A 20,545-nucleotide genomic window follows, 5' to 3' on the forward strand; every position below is an offset into this window, starting at 1 on the left:
ACCCTAATGTAGATAAGGCTCTAAACCCTGTCAACATGTAGCCTCAGGGTCATCTAAGGGGTCTCCAAAGAGGAAGAAAAAACCCATTAGCTCAGCACTTTTGCATGGAGAGCTTATAATTCTATTAAGTGCTCCTGAAACCTATTTTAAAAAAATGGTAAATGTTGTAAGGGAGGAGCACAGTTGTAAATTAAGTAAGTAAATAAATAAAACCCAGGAAGGTTAAGGGGTCAGAGCTTTAAAAGCTAACTGGCAGGCGCTTAAGGCACCTATAATAAAATGTGACTGCATGCAAGACGTTGTGGGAATATTTCATAACTCTGTGCTATATTCTTACCAGCCAAGAAATAGCGCTGGTAGAGAGTAGGGTAATTTCACTCATGACAGAGTTTTCTTGGTAAAGATATTTCATGAACAGGGTAAAGAAGAATGAATTAAAATTATGGGTCCAAATCTGGAGTAAATCTATCCATCGGGGAATTACTCTGAATTTTCACTGGTGTTAGTGAGATCAGAATATGGTCCAGGTAGTATTCTGGTTCTGTAGTATTGCTGACCCTGGGTATTATGAGTCAGCCCCCAAAAATCTCAAGAAGCTTAAAAATCATGAGGGTTGTTTTTTTTAAATAATCAATTTTTCATTTTGCTTTCTGTTTTTTGAGATTTTCACATACTTGCATGGCTCCAGCCCTTAAATATCATGAGATTCATGATAAAATCTGGAGAGTTGGCAAGATAGAGATCCCTTGTCAGAAGCTGTGATAATAACAACACCTCCTGTCAGAGGATTTCACGGTGATTTATGCTCACAAATGATTTTCGTTAAGCCTGGCAACAACCCTTTGAGTTAGAGAAGTATTTAAAATCCCTATCTTGAAAAGGAGGAAGCAAAGGCATAAAGAGGCTAAGTCATCTGCCCAAGGTTATACATGATGTCCATGGCAAATTTGGGAGTAGAACTCTGATCTCTGAATTCTGACTACTGTGCTTCAGTTGCAAGACCATCTTCTCTTGTCTTAAGCATTAGCAGGGTGATGGAGAGCCTTGCTTTGCGAATCAGGGCTCTCGGAAATAAAAATGAAGAAGGAAATATCAAGGTTTAAAAAAAAATCATCCATCAAACTTCTTAGCATCTGCCAAAGAGAAAGGCCTGAATCTCCACTAGTGAAAAAATGTTAAAATGTCAGGCACTATATATCACTAGTGAAGCAAGGCTTAACTTGGCTTCCCACAGCCTCCCCTAGCATTATTATTATTATTTTCCTTGATTCGTTCTTGAACCTTGTTTAATTCCTACAGCTACACAGATATGAATGAATAAATCCTTTTGATAAAGACCTAAGAATGTTGTTGCACTTTAAGAAAGCTAGGAGGGAAAATTGTTTTTAAATCAGCAACATTTGTATGCTATTCACTGTTCATACTTAGTAAAAAATTTATTCACTTGGCAGTTACCCAACTTGTTTCTATTCTTATTCTGTGTTCAGCTCATTCTCCTCCTGGGGACATCTAACCTTATATGTAATTACCCTACTGAGAAAGGGAAGTAGGTATAAATAACCATAACTTCCCTAACAACTGAATAGAGTTTGCAGTATGTACAGTTCTCCAGGAGGCATCATCGTCTTGGCTACTGATGGGGAACATTTTTCCAGGACTGCATTTTGGTTAACTGATGGGGTATATCAGGGCAGATGATGAATTTCTCAACTCCCCTTCCTGCACGGTTGGGAAGCATGTACTGTACATGCAATGGTGATGGACACTAAAATAGTAGATATACAAACAGACAGACACGTAACAGTATATCCTTTGTGAAAATGTACGATCTCTCCAAACAAATGGGGTTGTGAAAATGAGTATGACAGACTCTGAATATCTAACTTTAGTCTTTAATTAAAGTACCCTTCATCTGATTTGGTGGTCTGTATTGCCGGGAGAAATGTGTAACTATTTGGCTGCAGCTACTAGGAAAAGCATCTACCTACCGCCCCATGGAAGGGCGGCGGTGGTGATTTGATATATAAGCACTCTACAACAATTATCTTTTTTTTCTTTCACAAGGTTTGTCTAAGTCCCTTGGTCTCATTGAAGGCTACGGTGGGCGTGGTAAAGGTGGGCTTCCTGCTACCCTCTCCCCGGCGGAGGAAGAGAAAGCTAAGGGGCCACACGAGAAATATGGCTATAATTCCTACCTCAGTGAGAAAATTTCACTGGATCGTTCCATACCGGATTATCGTCCAACCAAGTAAGTATCTTTTATTATCAATATCTCAGAACCACTGGTGTGAACAATAAGCCAGCAGTGTTGGTTTCCTCCACAGAATCATAGAATGATAGGACTGGAATGGACCTCGAGAGGTCATCTAGTCCAGTCCCCTGCACTCAAGGCAGGACTAAGTATTATCTAGACCATTCCTGACAGGTGTTTGCTCTTAAAAATCTCCAATGATGGAGATTCCACAACTTCCATAGGCAATTTATTCCAGGGCTTAACCACTCTGACAGTTAGGAAGTTTTTCCTAATGTCCAGCCTAAACCTCCCTTGCTGTAGTTTAAGCCCATTGCTTCTTGTCCTATCCTCAGAGGTTAAGAAAAACAATTTTTCTCCCTCCTCCTTGTAACAACCTTTTACATACTTGAAAACTGTTATCATGTCCCCTCTCAGTCTTCTCTTTTCCAGACTAAACACACCCAATTTTTTCAATCTTCCCTCATAGCTCATGTTTTCTAGACCTTTAATCGTTTTTGTTGCTCTTCTCTGGACTTTCTCCAATTTGTCCACACCCTTCCTGACATGTGGAACCCAGGACTGAACACAATACTCCAGTTGAGGCCTAATCAGCGCAGAGTAGAGTGGAAGAATTACTTCTCCTGTCTTGCTTACAATGCTCCTGCTAATGCATCCCAGAAGGATCTTTACTTTTTTTGTAACAGTGTTACATTGTTGACTCATATTTAGCTTGTGATCCACTATGACTCCCAACTCCCTTTTCGCAGTACTCCTTCCTCGGCAGTCATTTCCCATTATGTATGTTCCTTCCTAAGTGGAATACTTTGCATTTGTCCTTATTGAATTTCATCCTATTTACTTCAGACCATTTCTGCAGTTTGTCCAGATCATTTTGAATTTTAATCCTATCCTCCAAAGAATTTGCAACCCCTGTCAGCTTGGCATTATCTGCAAACTTGATAAATGTACTCTCTATACCATTATCTAACTCATTGATGAAGATATTTAACAGAACCAGAACCAGAACCAGACCCAGAACTGATCCCTGCGGGCAGGGCTGAGTTTATGAACGGCGGGGCCTGATTTGAACAGCCGGTGGTGATCCGGGGCTTCGGTGGCACTTCAGCAGCGGGGGTCCTCTCCAGGTCTTCTGCGGCTCCGAAGGACCCGCCCCCCACCACCGCCACCGAGTGAGTAAAAAAAACAAACAAACAGAATTTAAAAGATGCCTAAGGCGCGGCACCCGATTCCAGGGAATCGGGGGAATCGGCTTAAAGCCGGCCCTGCCTGCAGGACCCCACTTGTTGTGCCCTTCCAGCCTGACTGGGAACCATTGATAACTACTCTCTGGGAATGGTTTTCCAGCCAGTTTTGCACCCACCTTATAGTAGCTCCATCTAGGTTGCATTTTCCTAGTTTGTTTATGAGAAGGTCACGTGAGACAGTATCAAAAGTTTTAGTAAAGTCAAGATATACCACGTCTACCGCTTCCTCCCTATCCCCAAGGCTTGTTACCCTGTCAAAGAAAGCGATCAGGTTGGTTTGACATGATTTGTTTTTGACAAATCCATGCTGACTGTTACTTACCACCTTATTATCTTCTAGATGTTTGCAAATTGATCGCTTAATTATTTGCTCCATTATCTTTCTGGGTACAGAAGTTAAGCTGACTGGTCTGTAATTCCCTGGGTTGTCCTTATTTCCCCTTTATTTCCCGGGCACTATAGTTGCACTTTTCCAGTCTTCTGGAATCTCCCTGGTCTTTTGAGACTTTTCAAAGATAATCGATAATGGCTCAGATATCTCCTAAGTCAGCTCCTTCAGTATTCTAGGATGCATTTCATCAGGCCCTGGTGACTTGAAGACATCTAATTTGTCCAAGTAATTTTTAACTACTTCTTTCCCTGTTTTAGCTTCTTCAACAACCTACCTCATTTTCACTGGCATTCACTATGTTAGACATCCAATCACCACCAATCTTCTTGGTGAAAACCGAAACAAAGACGTCATTAAGCACCTCTGCCATTTCCACATTTTCTGTTATTCCCCCCAACACACCTCAATTTGTAACGGGCCTACCCTATCCTTGGTCTTCCTCTTGCTTTTAGTGTATTTGTAGAATGATCCATGATCTCAGTTGATGCTTTCTCCCTTCCTCCTTAACTCAGTCACTAGACAGTGTTGTTCAATAGTGAACAATTTAATTGGTTGGGATTAAACCCAAGAGACCGTTTACCAGGACACAACTTAATATATTGCTTGTAAAATTGTGGGTGGTAATGATAGGAGAGGCCAAGATCCACTCCAGGCAGCAGAGCCCTGCCCACTATGGTATCAGACACAGCTTTTCACAGATGTCTGTTGCTCTTTAGAATTGGGCAAAGAGCTTCTATTTCCTTTCCCTGCCAGCTCCTTAGTCCTGCTAGAGTGCTAGGAATAAACTATTGCTCCTGCACTATGCCTCACTAGCCTTCTAGCTGAGTCGGTCTGATGGGCATCCCTGCAGTGCCAGTCTGCACTGTGCTTTAATCCGCCCAGAGGATTTGCTGTTGTGGGGAAGAGAGGCCCTTCTCTCCCATCACCAAATGGATAGATGAGCAGTCTGCCTTTGCTGCATTCCCCAAGCACGCTAGCCCAGGGAATGAGAATTTAGTCCCAAGAATTGAACCCAAGGTGGTGCTGTACTGCACATTAAGTTTATGAATGGGATTACTGACTCTTTGTTCTGTATTTGAACAGAGCCTACCACAGTGGCGTCCTGGTCCATGATAGGGACTCCTTCCTCGGTGCTGCAATAATACAAATAAATAATAATAATCTGATGGGGTTGCCTGTGACAGCAGGGGACTGGATTTGATGACCCAGGAGGTCCCTTCCAGTCCTATGTACTTATGTTCCTGTTAAGATGGTCACCAGACACTTAACTTGTAACACTGCCATTTGGCTTTGCATCTGCTGTCAGCTGCCTCCCTCAACAACTCCATGCTAGTTGTTCAACCACACAGTTGTAACAGAAGGGAGATATGAGGAAATGCCTAATGTAGGGGTCAAAAGAGCGATCTTTGCAGGTTAGGTGGATCCAAATATTATTTATTTTATTTTCAGGTTTAGACTCTGTAGTCAGGATGGGATGTATTAGCAGGAGTCTTGTAAGCAAGGCACAAGAAGTAATTCTTCCACTCTACTCAGGACTGGTAAGGCCTCAACTGGAGTACCATGTCCAGTTCTGGGCACCACACTTTGGGCAAGATGTGGACAAGTTAGAGAAAATCCAGAGGAGACCAATGATTAAAGGTCTAGAAAATATGACATGAGAAAAGATTGAAATAAAAATGGGTTTGTTTAGTCTGGAGAAGACTGAGGGGGGACATAAGTCTTCAAATATGTAAAAGGTTATTATAAAGAAGAGGGTGCTAAATAGTTCTACTTAACCCCTGAGGACAGGACAAGTAATAGGCTTAAATTGCAGCAAAATAGATTTAGGTTAGACACCAAGAAAAACTTCCTAACTGTCAGGGTAGTTGAGCACTGGAACGAATTGGAGGTTTTTAAGAACAAGTTAAACAAACACGTGTCAGGGATGGTCGAGATAATACTTAGTTCTGCCTCAGTGCAGGGAACTGGCCTGGATGACCTATTGAGGTCCATTCCAGTCCTACATTTCTATGATTCTATATTAGAGCACAATTAGCTCATGGGGGAATGCTACTTCAGCACAGATGCTTTTAAATGGAGGCTCCAAATGTCTCTGAATGGTGATGTACTCTTTTTTCCAGATAAAGTTTAAGATTATAATGATGAGATATTACATTTACCTGCTAAGCACATAGAGAAGGGTAGACAAATGAGATGCCAATCATTTCGTTAAGAGTCTGGGAACAGACATTACTGGAGCTTATTTTTATTAAACTTAATTTTAGATATGTCTTACAGAATGTTCTCTGAAATTGGAAAGCGTCAGTTTGTCTGTGATGTCAGTGAAGGCTCCGATAAAATGTGTCTAGAAAGATTAAGACACAAAAGATATATATCCACATTCCATGTCATTAGGCTAGTGACAAAGATATTACTTGGAATCTGTAGACCACTGATAATCATGCGAAAAGGAGATACGGTTAAATACATACGGCATGCTGGGAACGGGTTAAGGACTTAATGTCATGGCAAGCTGAAGTCCTTTACTTGCCTGCATGCTGGATAAGTTTCAGGTAGCCACCAATGGTTTCCAAGTCCCCCAGAACAATGAAAACAGAAATATTTAGGTGATTTTTCAAAGGGACTGAAGCCAAAATCTCCCTTTGTAAAGGCACAATTTGCACTTGCATATTTGCATCAGCAAAATGAACTGCAGATGCACATCAAAGGGTTTGCATCTCTAGCTACCTGATTACAAATCCTACTACACTGAAAACCCCTTGGAGAGGAGCCTTCTCTAACACCTGAATATGAGCTCCTTACACAAACTTTCCCATCCAGAATTCTTACCTCTAGCACAGCTACAGTTAATTTGTGAGTTGAGTTTGGGAATTAATGTTCTTTGAGATGTTGGGCGGGGGTGGTGGTGGTGGTGAATTCATTGACATTTTTAGCTTATCACAACTCCAGTTTATTCTTCTGCAGAAACAGTCACATCTGGTGTGTGTTATTTTGTATTTCCCTCCCACTGAGTTTTTGCATTTGTTACATACCGTATATGATTGTGGGACTCAGATAATATTTTGGGAGAGGGTTGATATGGGGCATTGTGGGGTACAGTAATTTTGTTTGTCTCTGTGAAGCATTCCGTAGTATATTTTTGCACTTGGTTCTTCGGGGATTGAGTATCCTGGCATTGTAGGTGGGCGTTTTGTCTGGTTGGGGAGTAGTTATGACTTTGCTAGAGGATTTGGAAATTTTCATTTCCTCTCTTCCCTTCTTATTCCAAGATTTGTTCTCTATTTTCCTAATGCTCTTTTATTGCAGATTTTTATGAAGAGTTTTATAAAAACCATTTAAGTCAAGTGTCCTGGTCTCTGATTAAAATAGATTCAAGTTGAAGGAAATTAGCCTAAATGGATTTAAAATTGCGGCATTAGTAAGGAAAACTGTTTTAAAAAGCCCTGGCTGATAAGCATTATAAAGCAAGTATTAATTTTAAATATAACTGCAAAAACATACTTGGCTCTACTGGAGACTACTTGGCAATTATAATGCCCACAGACTCAAACTATTCATAGGTAGCAATTTGTGCTACTCAATGGCACTTGTTCTTCCTTTTGTTCTTTTGAGAAAAAGATAAAAAAGGAGTGCATGGCTTTCTCCGGAATAAAAGTAGCTCAGCTCCAGAGCTGAACTGTCCTCGGTTTTAAGAGTTTGGATTCCGGGTTTCAGTCTGGATCCCTCTCTGAAGGGAGGGTAATAACAGTAATGGATCACGTCAGGTATAAAACTGGCTTTGATGCCATGCAAACATCCTCAAGATAGCTCTGGTTGTGAACCTTCAATCCTGATCTTTTGCAACACTGATTCTTCTGATCCCAGTCACCTACTGAGCAAAAGCTGCTGGTCATGTCAATAAAGCATGCTATTATGAAGTGTAAATTACATCCACATAGAGGATAACAGCCTACTACTTCTGTCAGCTAATGGGGCCTTAGGCCTGAGTGGTCCGGAGAGTCTGTATTTTAGAGCTGAGGTTCAAATTCTGATGCTGGTGTGGATTGGTACATCAAGTAACAGCAAACATGGTTTTGCATTACACACAAGTGAGTCTTGGATAAGGCCATTCAACTCATTTACACCTTTGACCTAAGATGAGATTGGCTTCTAGCCTCATATTCTATCTGGAAAAGAGTCTTTTCCATTAGCTCAGAAGTGTTCAAAGTGCTACCCAGAGGCTCCATGTGACCCACAATGCCCTGAAATGCAGGCCAGGTTTACACTCTCATTATATGTTCTTGCATGTAACTGGTGCTGAAGGAAAAAGCTGATTGTTTGCAGGTTTTATTGCTGATAAATGCAAATAAGATGTAGCCCTGGGGCTCCTGGTGGATTGCCACTGTGATGCATTGTGATGCTAAATTTGTGCACTTCTGCTTTAAGCAGTGATGCTGTGATGCATGAACACTCTGATTTAAGAGAACACAACACCCTCCTAAATTTACTGGAAAGTAGGAATTGCTAGACTGGATCAGACCAATGGCCCATGTAGACCAGTATCTTGTCTCTGAAAGTGGCCAGCAGCAGATGCTTCAGAGAAAGGTTCAAGAAACCATACAATGGACAGTTGTGAAACCATCTGCCCATCGGGTGTATTTCTTCCTCACTGCTGTTAGTGAGTGCCCTAAACCATATGGGTTTATATCCCTAATTTATATATTTTTTTATCCCACCTAATATAACTATGTGGAGTTCTCATTATCTAGATAAATGTCTAATACCTTTTTGAATCCTAATTAATTCTGGTTCAGTGGTATTTTGGCATGGGAATTAAGACTAGATTTAAGAAAAACAATACCCACAAGTGTTGTATCTGCCCAGAACTGTGACAAGTTGGGTGAGGGTGAAGTACTCCTGCTGTATAGAGTCTCCGAACATCTGTTGTTAGCACGATGACACTGTTAAAGCCAACAGAATATGTTAAAGTGAAGGGAAAAAATCCATAGGTAAGGAAGGAGAAAAAAGCATATAGCTTGTTTTTTTTTAATTATTCTGAGTATTTCCTCTTTAATGGAACACTCTGCTCCACTGGTGAGCTGCCATGTGGTCCTTGCAGGAGATAGGTAAGGCATGGCACAGATAGACTTGTGTCTTTTCCCATATGCAGCTGTTGGAGCTTGTATGGAGTAGAATGGAATGAGCAGGAGAAGTGGAGCATCATCCACAGTTATTTTCTAAGAAATGTCCAATGACATATCAGTGGCACTAATTATTTTAATCATTCTGAGTAACGGGTTCATGGTTTGAGTCACAGCCATTACCCTCAGTTCTCCCCCTGATTCTGAGTCACCAACACAGTTCATTTCTGTAGCTGCCTTTCCTGATAGTCTGTGAATAATGGGCTCTTTGCCATCATTTGACGTCATACGCTTTTATTCCTGTGGGCTTTGCTGCAGCTCTTGGGCTCCAGGCATTTCTCCGAGTGGAAGATGGAAGAAGGCACAGAGAGTTTAAGAGGTTAAGGGAAGCTTTTTTCTTCAAACTGGCATCCTGGTGAAGGTGAAGCATGTTGCAGTAGGTGTTTTTGCTCTAGCTGCAACTTGAATGCAGATGTTCCAAGATTGGTTCTGTGTGCTCGGTATACCAGTGTGTGAATGCGTTGCCGTTCTCAAGCAACCCCTCGCCTCCATTTCCCCCTTCGAGGGGCTCCTTAAATAAACACCACACAGGCTTTTTATCCTTCTCCCCAGGTCTCATTTATTGACACAGAACAGAAAACAAAACTCTTCTCTCCCAGTTGAACTCTTCCCTGCCTTGGCAGGCCACTCTCAGCTCTACCGGGCTAGAATCTTTTCTTATTCCTGTGGTGTCTTGCTCTCTTTTTTCTTACAAAATAAAGTCTCCTCAAGTCTGTGTACTTACCCTCTTAGCAGGGCTCCTCCCAAGCCTTTCCCGCCTGTAGTCTCAGTCCCAACTCCTAGAACTGGCTGGAACCTACTCTTTCCTAGCAGCCTCTGATCTCTTTTGGGGTGTGCCTCCTTAGTAATCAGGGTTTGCTCGACCCAGGCAAGCCACCCTGTTACACAGTATTCATTGTCTGACTGATCGTCAGAAAATAAAATCAGGTTTGGATCTGGCCGAAATAGGTAGGATTGAAAACCAGATTCCATGGCAACTGATTTCAAAACATTATGATGAGCTGGTTTTTAAAAAAAAGTAAATATAATTTTTCCTGGGCATTTAAAAAATGTGTCATTTTTTGTTTTTGTTTCTTCAAAATTCCATCAGCAATTTTTGATTCTTGAAAAATTTCAACTGGCTCTGTAGCTGGTTGAAACCACCAATGTTTTCAACAAGGTTTTGCTCAAAAATCAAATTTTCAATGAAAAAATATTGTAGAAAATTTTAAACTAATGAAATTTCAGCCTGTTTAATTATCATGCAGTTGTTAATGCAAACTATTGATAGGCATTAATTTAACTAAGCGTTAGCTATATCTTGACAGGTTCAAGTCCTCCATGGCCCTGGAATACCTCTGACATTCACAACTATGAGACCTCAACGTGCCTTGACATCTGCACTGCCCAGGAACCCAGAAACTGTGAGCCCTGTTGTGTGTGCTGGAGACAGGGCCTTTTAAATCTCTGGAACCTGCTTCCACAGAATCTAAGACATACAATGGGACAGCACTTAAACTGTCCCAGGATAGAATCCTAGTATTCCTAAGAGCTGGTTGAGATGTTTAAGTTCAGTTAAGGAGAAAAAGAGACACTTCTGTTTCCTTGCTGTGGGGTTTTAGGCTGACACAAGGATGAGTCTTAGTAAAGAAAACACACTTTGGGTATCCTGAGGAATATATTCCTCGAGGTGTGTTTTGGCTTGGGGTGGGAGCATCAGGCCAACGTAGTATTGTACTGATGACTAAAATGAATGAATCTGAAGACCTCCACAGGATTTGTAAGTGCTTCAGTGCAGGAACACCCTCCAGCATTTTGGTGGTTTCTGGCTCATACCAGGATGTAACTGGGAATTAGGTACATTGGACTCTGGTAAATGGAATTTGAGGCTCACCTTTTGGGCTATAAGCTTTTTTTTCCTCTCCCTGTCAAAATCCTTATGTGTCCAGGTATCTTATTTCTCTTTAAAGTCAGAGGTATACAGGCTCCAAGAGATTGTTGGCGAAGTACTTTTGCCTGTTACAGCTGCAAGAACACAGGTTCCTGTGGGCAATTTAGTTCTGGTGAATTTGGTTTTAAACCTGCATTAGGTATAGATCTGGTGTAGCGGGCAGGCGCATTCTTCTCTTAGTAATTTCTTTAATTTGGTTAATGGATGGAATGTTTCTTCACTTGTATATTTGCGGCATTGTGTCAAGTACTTATGAAACATCAACTGACCCCAGGCTGGATCAAACCTGGGACCTCTGGAGCTAAATGCATGAACTTCTACTATGGCCCTTAGCTAAGGCTGTAGCAGACTTATTAATCGGTCTCGGTACCACTAGATGGGATGGAGCACCACACGCAGGAGGTGTGTGGGTTACACTTAATCAAGTCCTGCCCATGTGTCACAGCTCCTTGTGTTTAGCTAGCGTTCATGAGATGAGGCTGAGGGGGACGAGAGCACATATTTTTTACCTTTACTTCATTCAAAATTGCAAGAATGACATTTGCCAGGGAATGGAGCTTCAAGGCCTTTTCACTGCAATCTTTGTTGTTTGCAATGAACAATAGAAAGAACTCTCTTGACCTCTATCTCGTTCTCGCATTGCATTCTGATAACTCTTATGAAGGTTTTGTGCTACTCTACATGCATATAGTAGCAAGCAAAAGCATTGCAAGGCACAGTAATTTTTCTCCTACAGTCAAATGCAATAAAAAAATTTTTTTGCAAGGAGTGCAGGAAAGCCTAATCAGGGAGAAGACACTACAGCATTTACAGGATGTAAAAGCCCATTTAATTTTCATCTGGAGCTGTGCAAAACAGGACCTCTGCATTTTCAAGCATCATACACTCAGTCAGAGCAAAGTAAATAGAAGAGCCAAGTTTATAGCTCCCCTCACCCCCTCCAACAGCACTGAGGTAGACTCTGATTTATTGAAAACTGTGTTAAAATTACAAGCTATTACATTACGCGTAATGGCTATTCTGGTCCCGATTACAGGCTACGGGGGGTTCTGTAGGGAAGTGTGTGAACTGGGTTTTCAGCAGCCAGTCTGCAAAGAGCCAGCCAAGAGCAAGTTGTGGTGAGTTGTGCATCACTTCCTTACAGAGAAGACTTGTTTTTTCTCTCGATTTTTGTTTGTGCATGTTAAGGTTATGGGTTCTAAGCAATAAAGTAGTGTCATGTCGTAACCTTCCAGAAAGAGTATTTTATGTTCTTATCTAACCATCCTGTGGATATGCTATGAACTTAACATAGACAATGGAGGGAACATTGGAAAGGTCACCCTAAGATCAAACTGTTTCAGCTTTTGCATGTACTTCTTCCAAATATTTCACAGCTGATCTCACTTCAAGGCATTTCTTGGGGACAAACGGTGGAATCAAATACAAAGCTTTGGCAGAAAAGGAGCAGGTTGGGCATTAGCAACTATACATTAATGTTATCCAAATGCAGATTGCTACTGGAAATATCAGAGTTGTGTGAGTAGAGCAGGGGTTCTCAAACTGGGGGTCGGGACCCCTCAGGGTATCGCGAGGCTATTACATGAGGGGATCATGAGCTGTCAGCCTCCACCCCAAACCCTGCTTTGCCTCCAGCATTTAGAATGGTGTTAAATATATTTAAAAGTGTTTTAAGTTGATAAGGGGGGGGCTTGCACTCAGAGGCTTGCTGTGTGACAGGGGTCACCAGTACAAAAGTTTGAGAATCCCTGCAGTAGAGGGATATTTGCTGCTCCCCAATGTATTCTTTTAGAACTCTGGTGATGCATATAAGGAGGGCCACATATTACAGACTTCAGTGCAGATCCTTTGCTGGTGTAAATTGGGGTGGGTCTATTGATTTCAGTGGTGCCATATGCCTATTTACACCAGCTGAGTCTGTGACCCTTACTTAGACTCTGAATGCTGACTTAAACACTGAAGGTTTTCCATATTTTTCCGTTCTCTGTGATTGCCAGAGCAGATTTGCTCCTTACCAAATGCTAGTCTCACAAACTCAACTTGAGATCTGAAAACCAGTATGGGTTCTTTCCTTCTCATGCATCATCACCAGCAAATAATGCCCTCATTTTCACATGCAAATGCAACCAGAAATCTGAAAATCAAAATGTGTTCTATCTGCCTCTTAAATAAAGATGCCACAGTTAGAATTTAGCGGCTTCTTTTGTTGATTATGCACAGGGCACAGAAGCATGCAGCTTTCTCTTAGGTTACCATGTTGGCTCTGCAGCACTGATGCTAATACAATCTTTATATTAAATAAGTAGCAGTATTTTATCTTTGTTCTTAAATGTATCCAAATGTGTGTGCATGTGGAGAAAGTTACTAGATTTTCAATAATTCCTGTTTGAACAATATGTGCACACAAACTCTTGAAAAAATTTGACACTTGTAATTGGTGTTGGTACTACCTGTTTTTCATTTGTAACTTCGGGCTATATACATTAATGTTCGGCGTTCTGAGACCTGATTATTTGAACTTGTATATAACCCCATTTAAAGTGAATAAAATTTAAAGATCATCACATAACTAGAGGTTTTTATTTGGGGCTTTATAACACCTTGTAGATAAAAACAAATCCTTAGTTTTAAAATCTGAATATAGCAATGGATAGAGAGCAGGTAAAAATAAAATGAGCCTTTTTGTTTGAAATTGGGAGTTCATTGTCCAGCTTGTACCATTATTTTTCAACCAGAATTTTATACATATGTGTCCAAAGATACTGTATTTGGCAAATCTGTATGTGCATTGCTGCCAGCTACAGGATGGAATCAGAATTCCTTTAACTATGGGTCTTAAGTCCTCCACTGCTAACAAGTGCTGGAAGGTCTCCTTTAGCTTAGTTGGTAGACGACGGCTTTTGGAATAAGAACCTCTGGGTTCTGTTTCCATGTCCGTGATGAAATTGTGTGTGGTCATGATGTGCAGCATGAGTAATAACTTTGAAAAGTTTTGGGAAGACATGAATTTTCATTTACTTAAAAATATATATACAAACACAGATATACAGATATCTTATGCACAGTAGATATCACTAATGGTCAATTTTCTGATGAGTACTAGTTACTGACAACAACAACCAATGTTTCTTACTTCTTAAACATTTCATAGCAGAATGGTGCCACGAAGTCTCAGTTTATCAAAACAAATGTTATTTTTACAAAACATACTATAGAACATTTACTAACAGAGGACCTGATTCAGTTAAATTAAGTGCTTCAATGCAGTGCTGAATAGGGATAGGATTAGTCATGTGCTTGAAGTTAATCACATGTTGATACGCTTTGCTGAATCTGGTCCATGACCAGAAGTTACTATATTATAATAAACAAATACAACTAAACTATAATTGTGAAAATAAATGAACGTATACGTTGTGATATTTAGTTTTACTTTTCTTAAAATTGTGCTTGTTCATTTACTTTCAATTCATAAAATTCAGTGACTGTATTTTTTCCAGTCATTAATATATTTTGGCAAAGTGTGTGTGTGGGGTGGAGGCTGTAATTGTTGTTGGTAACTCCATAATGACTCTGGTGCCTTCATTACTGGTTTCTACTTGTTTTGCAATAACATAATTATGGGAACATCTTACAAAAATAATCTTATTTTGTATGTTTTGTTTTTACATATTGCTCAGGAGATCATTTCTCGGAACATAACTGCTCCTATTTAGTAAATAATGTGCACTTTAAAATGTCCCTATATACTTGTATAGTTAAATTATAATGCATATTTCAGTACTTCCTTATTTTATAATTTGTCACATAACTTAAATATTACTGTGTGCTGCAAATAAAATAGGTACATTAAAATGCAAATTTCATGGGGAAATCTTTCAAATGTATCTTGCTTAAACCTCTAATCTATTTACCTAATTTTTAAACATTTTCCTTATAACATTTGCTAAAGATCAGAGATACAATATTTGCCTGAATACATGTGTTCTGAATTCTTTAAGCATTCAGCTATCCATGTACCATCCTATTTTAAGCCATTTAAGAGTATGTTTGTGTGGAGAAAGAGGTTCTACTTTTCCCTCTACTTCATAAATTATGTAATTGATTTTCTATTGATAACTCTTTTTACAAGAAGACGTGCGACTGAATCAGCAAAATACAAACTAAAATAAGCCTCCACATCAGAGAATGCAGCATGATTAGGAAAGTCATCATGAACAGCAGTCTGAAGGTTTTCTTTCTTTTAAGCCTGTTCATAATCTTCGCAGATGAAAATGAGAATCAATTAATATCCTGAGTAAACCTGATATGTGTGCAGAGCAAGTGCATTCTTCAGATTGATAGGTTTAATTTATGGAATTAATGCGTATCTATAGTTTAGGGAGAATTCTGCGTAGATTTGAAGACCGCAAACAATAAAGATGCTGTAGTAGTTCATACATGTGCAACAATGTATTACGGGGGAAAAAGTGAGAACTGGATTAGAGAACATAAAACAAGCATGGTCACACATGCAGACATATGCACCTGCATGCAATAAAAGCCCAGTCAACAGGTTAAAAGAAGATTTGAGCATGATTTATAACGTGTATTATATTTCGGCTATTGTGCTTTGCAGTCTGATCATGACAAAAGCATTCTGCCCAATCAACTCCGCATTGGATATTGATGTGTAAGAACTCATCTCCCATGGCTTCACGGCTGTATCAATAAAACATATATGTCAGTGCAAACAAATTATGTCTATACTGAAAAGGGTCTCCTACTAATGAAGGGCCCAAAACAAAATAACCAATCCAAACATCTTTGAACACTGGGGAAGTTGTAATCCAGATTCCTGTACTGTAGCTGGTTTGGACACTTCTATATCTTGTGTCCCGGTGGTTGAATACTGTTTGAGCTGAAAATCTCCTATATTCAGTAAACTCTTACTGGCCTCATTGATGTATGTGTATAGTATGCACATTGTATTTGGTATGCATCAGATATATACCCAACTATTCATTGTATATCCAAATAACAAATATGAATCTGTACAGCCACTGAGAAGAAAACTTGCCTCTACTATGGCTGGTTAGTCCCTCAGTTACAATGGCAACAAATGTGCATGTTTTGTATTTTTAAAAATGTGTGGGATTTACATAAACGCCTACTCAAGTTAGGCACCTGGGGCCAGATGTTCTTAAGTATTTATATGCCTGAAGATATGAATAGGTGCCTAGTGGGGCACTTAAAGTGGTACTTAACTCATTTAGGTGCTTTTAAAATCCCTGCCAACAGCTCCAAATAGCTATTGAAATCTGTACAACCATGCAGTTCTCTAGCAGCGCTGAGCCAAATTCATCAGTCTAAGGCCTGGTGTACACTAGGGGGGGTATCGATCTAAGATACGCAACTTCAGCTACGTGAATAGCGTAGCTGAAGTCGAAGTATCTTAGATCGATTTACCTCGGGTCCTCACGGCGCGGGATCGACGTCCGCAGCTCCTCTATCGACTCTGCTACTGCCGCTCGCTCCGGTGGAGTTCCAACGGGGAGCGCGTTCGGGGATTGATATATCACGTCTAGATGAGACGTGATGTATCGATCCCCGAGAAATCGATCACTACCCACCGATACGGTGGGTAGTCTGGACGTACCCTAAGCATCCCTGGGAAGTAGGATAGTGTTATCCCCATTTGACACTTACACTGAGTGGTAGCCTTACAATACCTCTCCCCTCCACCCCTATGCCTTGCCTTTTTCCTGGTGGGGAAAAAAATAACCAGCCAAATTCAACTCGTGAGTAACTTCATTAGGCTAGGGAAGTTATTCTGGGTTTACACCTATGTCACTGAGAGCAGACTCTGTCCCAATGGAGTTTTTGCAGGGATGAATCTTGCCTATTATTTTTAGAACAGGAAAATCAGAGGAAGCATGGTGTCTGAGAATTTAGAACAAGGAGATCAGGAGTCAGAACTCTTGAGATCTCGTTCTGTCTCTGCCATTAATTAATGGTATGATTTTAGGGAAGTCACTAGACTGCTCCATCCCTCATTTTCCCCAAATGTGAAAGGGGGCGAGGGAATACCTTTTAAGAGTTAATTATTAATTAACTAATAACTAACCTTAACTAATGTTTGAAGAGTGTTTGCAGATCCTTGGAATGTCTGTAGAAGAACAAAGTAATATTATCACCAACCACAGCATTTCTATTTGCCAGCTGTCATCCCAAAGCAAGCTTACACAGCTACCGTCTCATTAAACTGTGCTTTTGTGATGCAATATGGCAATTAAGTTATGATGAGCTGATAGTGATGTATGAGGTGAGGTACGAGAAATGGAAATATTTGTGTGGATCATGTCAAGACTGGCTTCCGTGGGTTGATTCTGTTTTTTAAAGACTTTTTCGATTTCAGATTCCACGAGGCAACAAATTGAAAGCTTGCCAAGTACTGCTCAGCAACACCACAGTGGTACAGACTCACCAGTTCGATGATAGATATTAAGTGAATTTATATGAAAACTTCTAGAGACACTAGTAAAAGGCAAAAATTAATCTTACCAGTCCTAAAATCACCCTCTAGGCAGTCTAATGTGGATCCGTTATTAGAGAAAAGAATTATCTACAAACTCAGTTATTTCTTTTAAATTTATCATTTTTATAATACCTATCACAGCAATGGTATCATTCCTCATGCTATTCCAGGCCATGCAAACTTTATAGTCACCTACTTTATACATTTGTCCTTACCGCATACAGGATAGGTTACAAAATTACATGCCCACTAGGATAAGAAGTTCTTATAACAATGTTATATACAAATAATTGCACTTTAAATTTCACAGGCAAAGATTCCAGCAGTTGTATATTGATCTGCACAGCAAAGAGGCAATGAGCCGCTTTTCACTAAACTCCCACCAGTATCAAGTGCTAACCTAGAGTAAATGAACTGGGATTCTCAGGCACCATATTACATTTAAATGACATGATGAACATCTGATGTGCCCAACAGAGAATGTCAAAGCTTAGATTTGTTCAATTGACACTTCCATAGATCTCAAAGCACTTTAAAGTAAAAGTCTCAGAAAACCCCTTTGTGTTCAGTCAATATTCTTCCCACCTTACTGGTGAGTACACTAATGGGACGCAAGACCTCCAATAAACTGAGCCAGGGAGCATGTTCGACAGTTCAGTAGCAAAGCCAGGAACAGAATTTGGAACTACTGGCTCCAAGACTTCAGTGTTGCAGCCCAGTCCTGCAAGGTGCTGAGTGCTTTCATCTTCCAATTAAGTCAAACGGGAGCTGAGGGTGCTTAGCTCTCTATAGCATCAAGGCACATTTTTGTAAAGTATTGTACGCAGACCTTCATCAAGACCACTGGCTATTTTAAGTGCTTATTTTCATAGAATCATAGAATCTCAGAGTTGGAAGGGACCTCAGGTGGTCATCTAGTCCAACCCCCTGCTCAAAGCAGGACCAAACCCAACTAAATCATCCCAGCCAGGGCTTTGTCAAGCCTGACCTTAAAAACCTCTAAGGAAGGAGATTCCACCACCTCCCTAGGTAACCCATTCCAGTGCTTCACCACCCTCCTAGTGAAAAAGTTTTTCCTAATATCCAACCTAAACCTCCCCCTCTGCAACTTGAGACCATTACTCCTTGTTCTGTCATTTGGTACCACTGAGAACAGTCTAGATCCATCCTCTTTGGAACCCCCTTTCAGGTAGTTGAAAGCAGCTATCAAATCCCCCCCTCATTCTTTTCTTCTTCAGGCTAAACAATCCCAGTTCCCTCAGCCTCTCCTTATAAGTCATGTGTTCCAGCCCCCTAATCATTTTTGTTGCCTCTGCTGGACTCTCTCCAATTTATCCACATCCTTCTTGTAGTGTGGGGCCCAAAACTGGACACAGTACTCCAGATGAGGCCTCACCAGTGCTGAATAGAGGGGAATGATCACTTCCCTCGATCTGCTGGAAATGCCCCTACTTATACAACCCAAAATGCCATTAGCCTTCTTGGCAACAAGGGCACACTGTTGACTCATATTCAGCTTTTCGTCCACCGTAACCCCTAGGTCCTTTTCTGCAGAACTGCTGCCCAGCCATTCGGTCCCTAGTCTGTAGCAGTGCATGGGATTCTTCTGTCCTAAGTGCAGGACTCTGCACTTGTCCTTGTTGAACCTCATCATATTTCTTTTGGCCCAATCCTCTAATTTGTCTAGGTCCCTCTGTATCCTATCCCTACCCTCCAGCGTATCAACCACTCCTCCCAGTTTAGTGTCATATGCAAACTTACTAAGGGTACAGTCCACACCATCCTCCAGATCGTTAATGAAGATATTGAACAAAACCGGCCCCAGCACCGACCCTTGGGGCACTCCACTTGATACCGGCTGCCAACTAGACATGGAACCATTGATCACTACCCGTTGAGCCCGACCATCTAGCCAGTTTTCTATCCACCTTACCGTCCATTCATCCAGCCCATACTTCTTTAACTTGCTGGCAAGAATACTGTGGGAGACTGTATCAAAAGCTTTGCTAAAGTCCAGAAATAGCACATCCACTGCTTTCCCCTCATCCACAGAGCCGGTTATCTCATCATAGAAGGCAATTAGGTTAGTCAGGCATGACTTGCCCTTGGTGAATCCATGCTGACTGTTCCTGATCACTTTCCCCTCCTTTAAGTGGTTCAGAATTGATTCCTTGAGGACCTGTTCCATGATTTTTCCAGGGGCTGAGGTGAGACTGACTGGCCTGTAGTTCTCTGGATCTTCCTTCTTCCCTTTTTTAAAGATGGGCACTACATTAGCCTTTTTCCAGTCACCCAGGACCTCCCCCGATCGCCATGATTTTTCAAAGATAATGGCCAATGGCTCTGCAATCTCATCGGCCAACTCCTTTAGCACCCTCGGATGCAGCGCATCCGGCCCCATGGACTTGTGCTTGTCCAGCTTTTCTAAATAGTCCCGAACTACTTCTTTCCCCACAGAGAACTGGTCACCTCCTCCCCATACCGTGCTGCAGAGTGCAGCTGTCTGGGAGCTGACCTTGTCTGTGAAGACAGAGGCAAAAAAAGCATTGAGTACACTAGCTTTCTCCACATCCTCTGTCACTAGGTTCCCTCCCTCATTCAGCAAGGGGCCCACACTTTCCTTGACTTTCTTCTTGTTGCTAACATAGCTAAAGAAACCCTTCTTGTTACTCCTAACATCTCCGGCTAGCTGCAACTCCAAGCATGATTTGGCCTTCCTAATTTCACACCTGCATGCCTGAGCAATACTTTTATACTCCTCTCTGGTTATTTGTCCAATCTTCCACTTCTTGTAAGCTGTTTTTTTGTGTTTAAGACGAGCAAGGATTTCACTGTTGAGCCAAGCTGGTCTCCTGCCATATTTACTTTTCTTCCTACACATCGGGATGGTTTGTTCCTGCAACCTCAATAAGGTTTCTTTAAAATACAGCCAGCTTCCCTCGACTCCTTTCCCCGTCATGTTATTCTCCCAGGGGACCTTGCCCATCAGTTCCCTGAGGGAGTCGAAGTCTGCTTTTCTGAAGTCCAGG

The 20,545-nt window shown here is 41.1% G+C and overlaps 1 protein-coding gene across 4 annotated transcripts in view; it reads left to right on the forward strand.

Moving 5' to 3' along the window:
- GALNT17 (polypeptide N-acetylgalactosaminyltransferase 17) overlaps positions 1-20,545 on the forward strand; it is a 285,432-nt gene that overhangs the window by 70,839 nt on the left and 194,048 nt on the right. For all 4 annotated transcript variants that reach the window (XM_039508488.1, XM_039508489.1, XM_039508490.1 and 1 more), the window contains exon 2: positions 2,065-2,248. In XM_039508488.1, the coding sequence (XP_039364422.1) occupies positions 2,065-2,248 (184 nt within the window). The remainder of the gene's footprint in view (positions 1-2,064; positions 2,249-20,545) is intronic.

This window comes from Mauremys reevesii, linkage group 20, assembly GCF_016161935.1.
Source record: "Mauremys reevesii isolate NIE-2019 linkage group 20, ASM1616193v1, whole genome shotgun sequence".
NCBI classification, from domain to species: domain Eukaryota; kingdom Metazoa; phylum Chordata; order Testudines; family Geoemydidae; genus Mauremys; species Mauremys reevesii.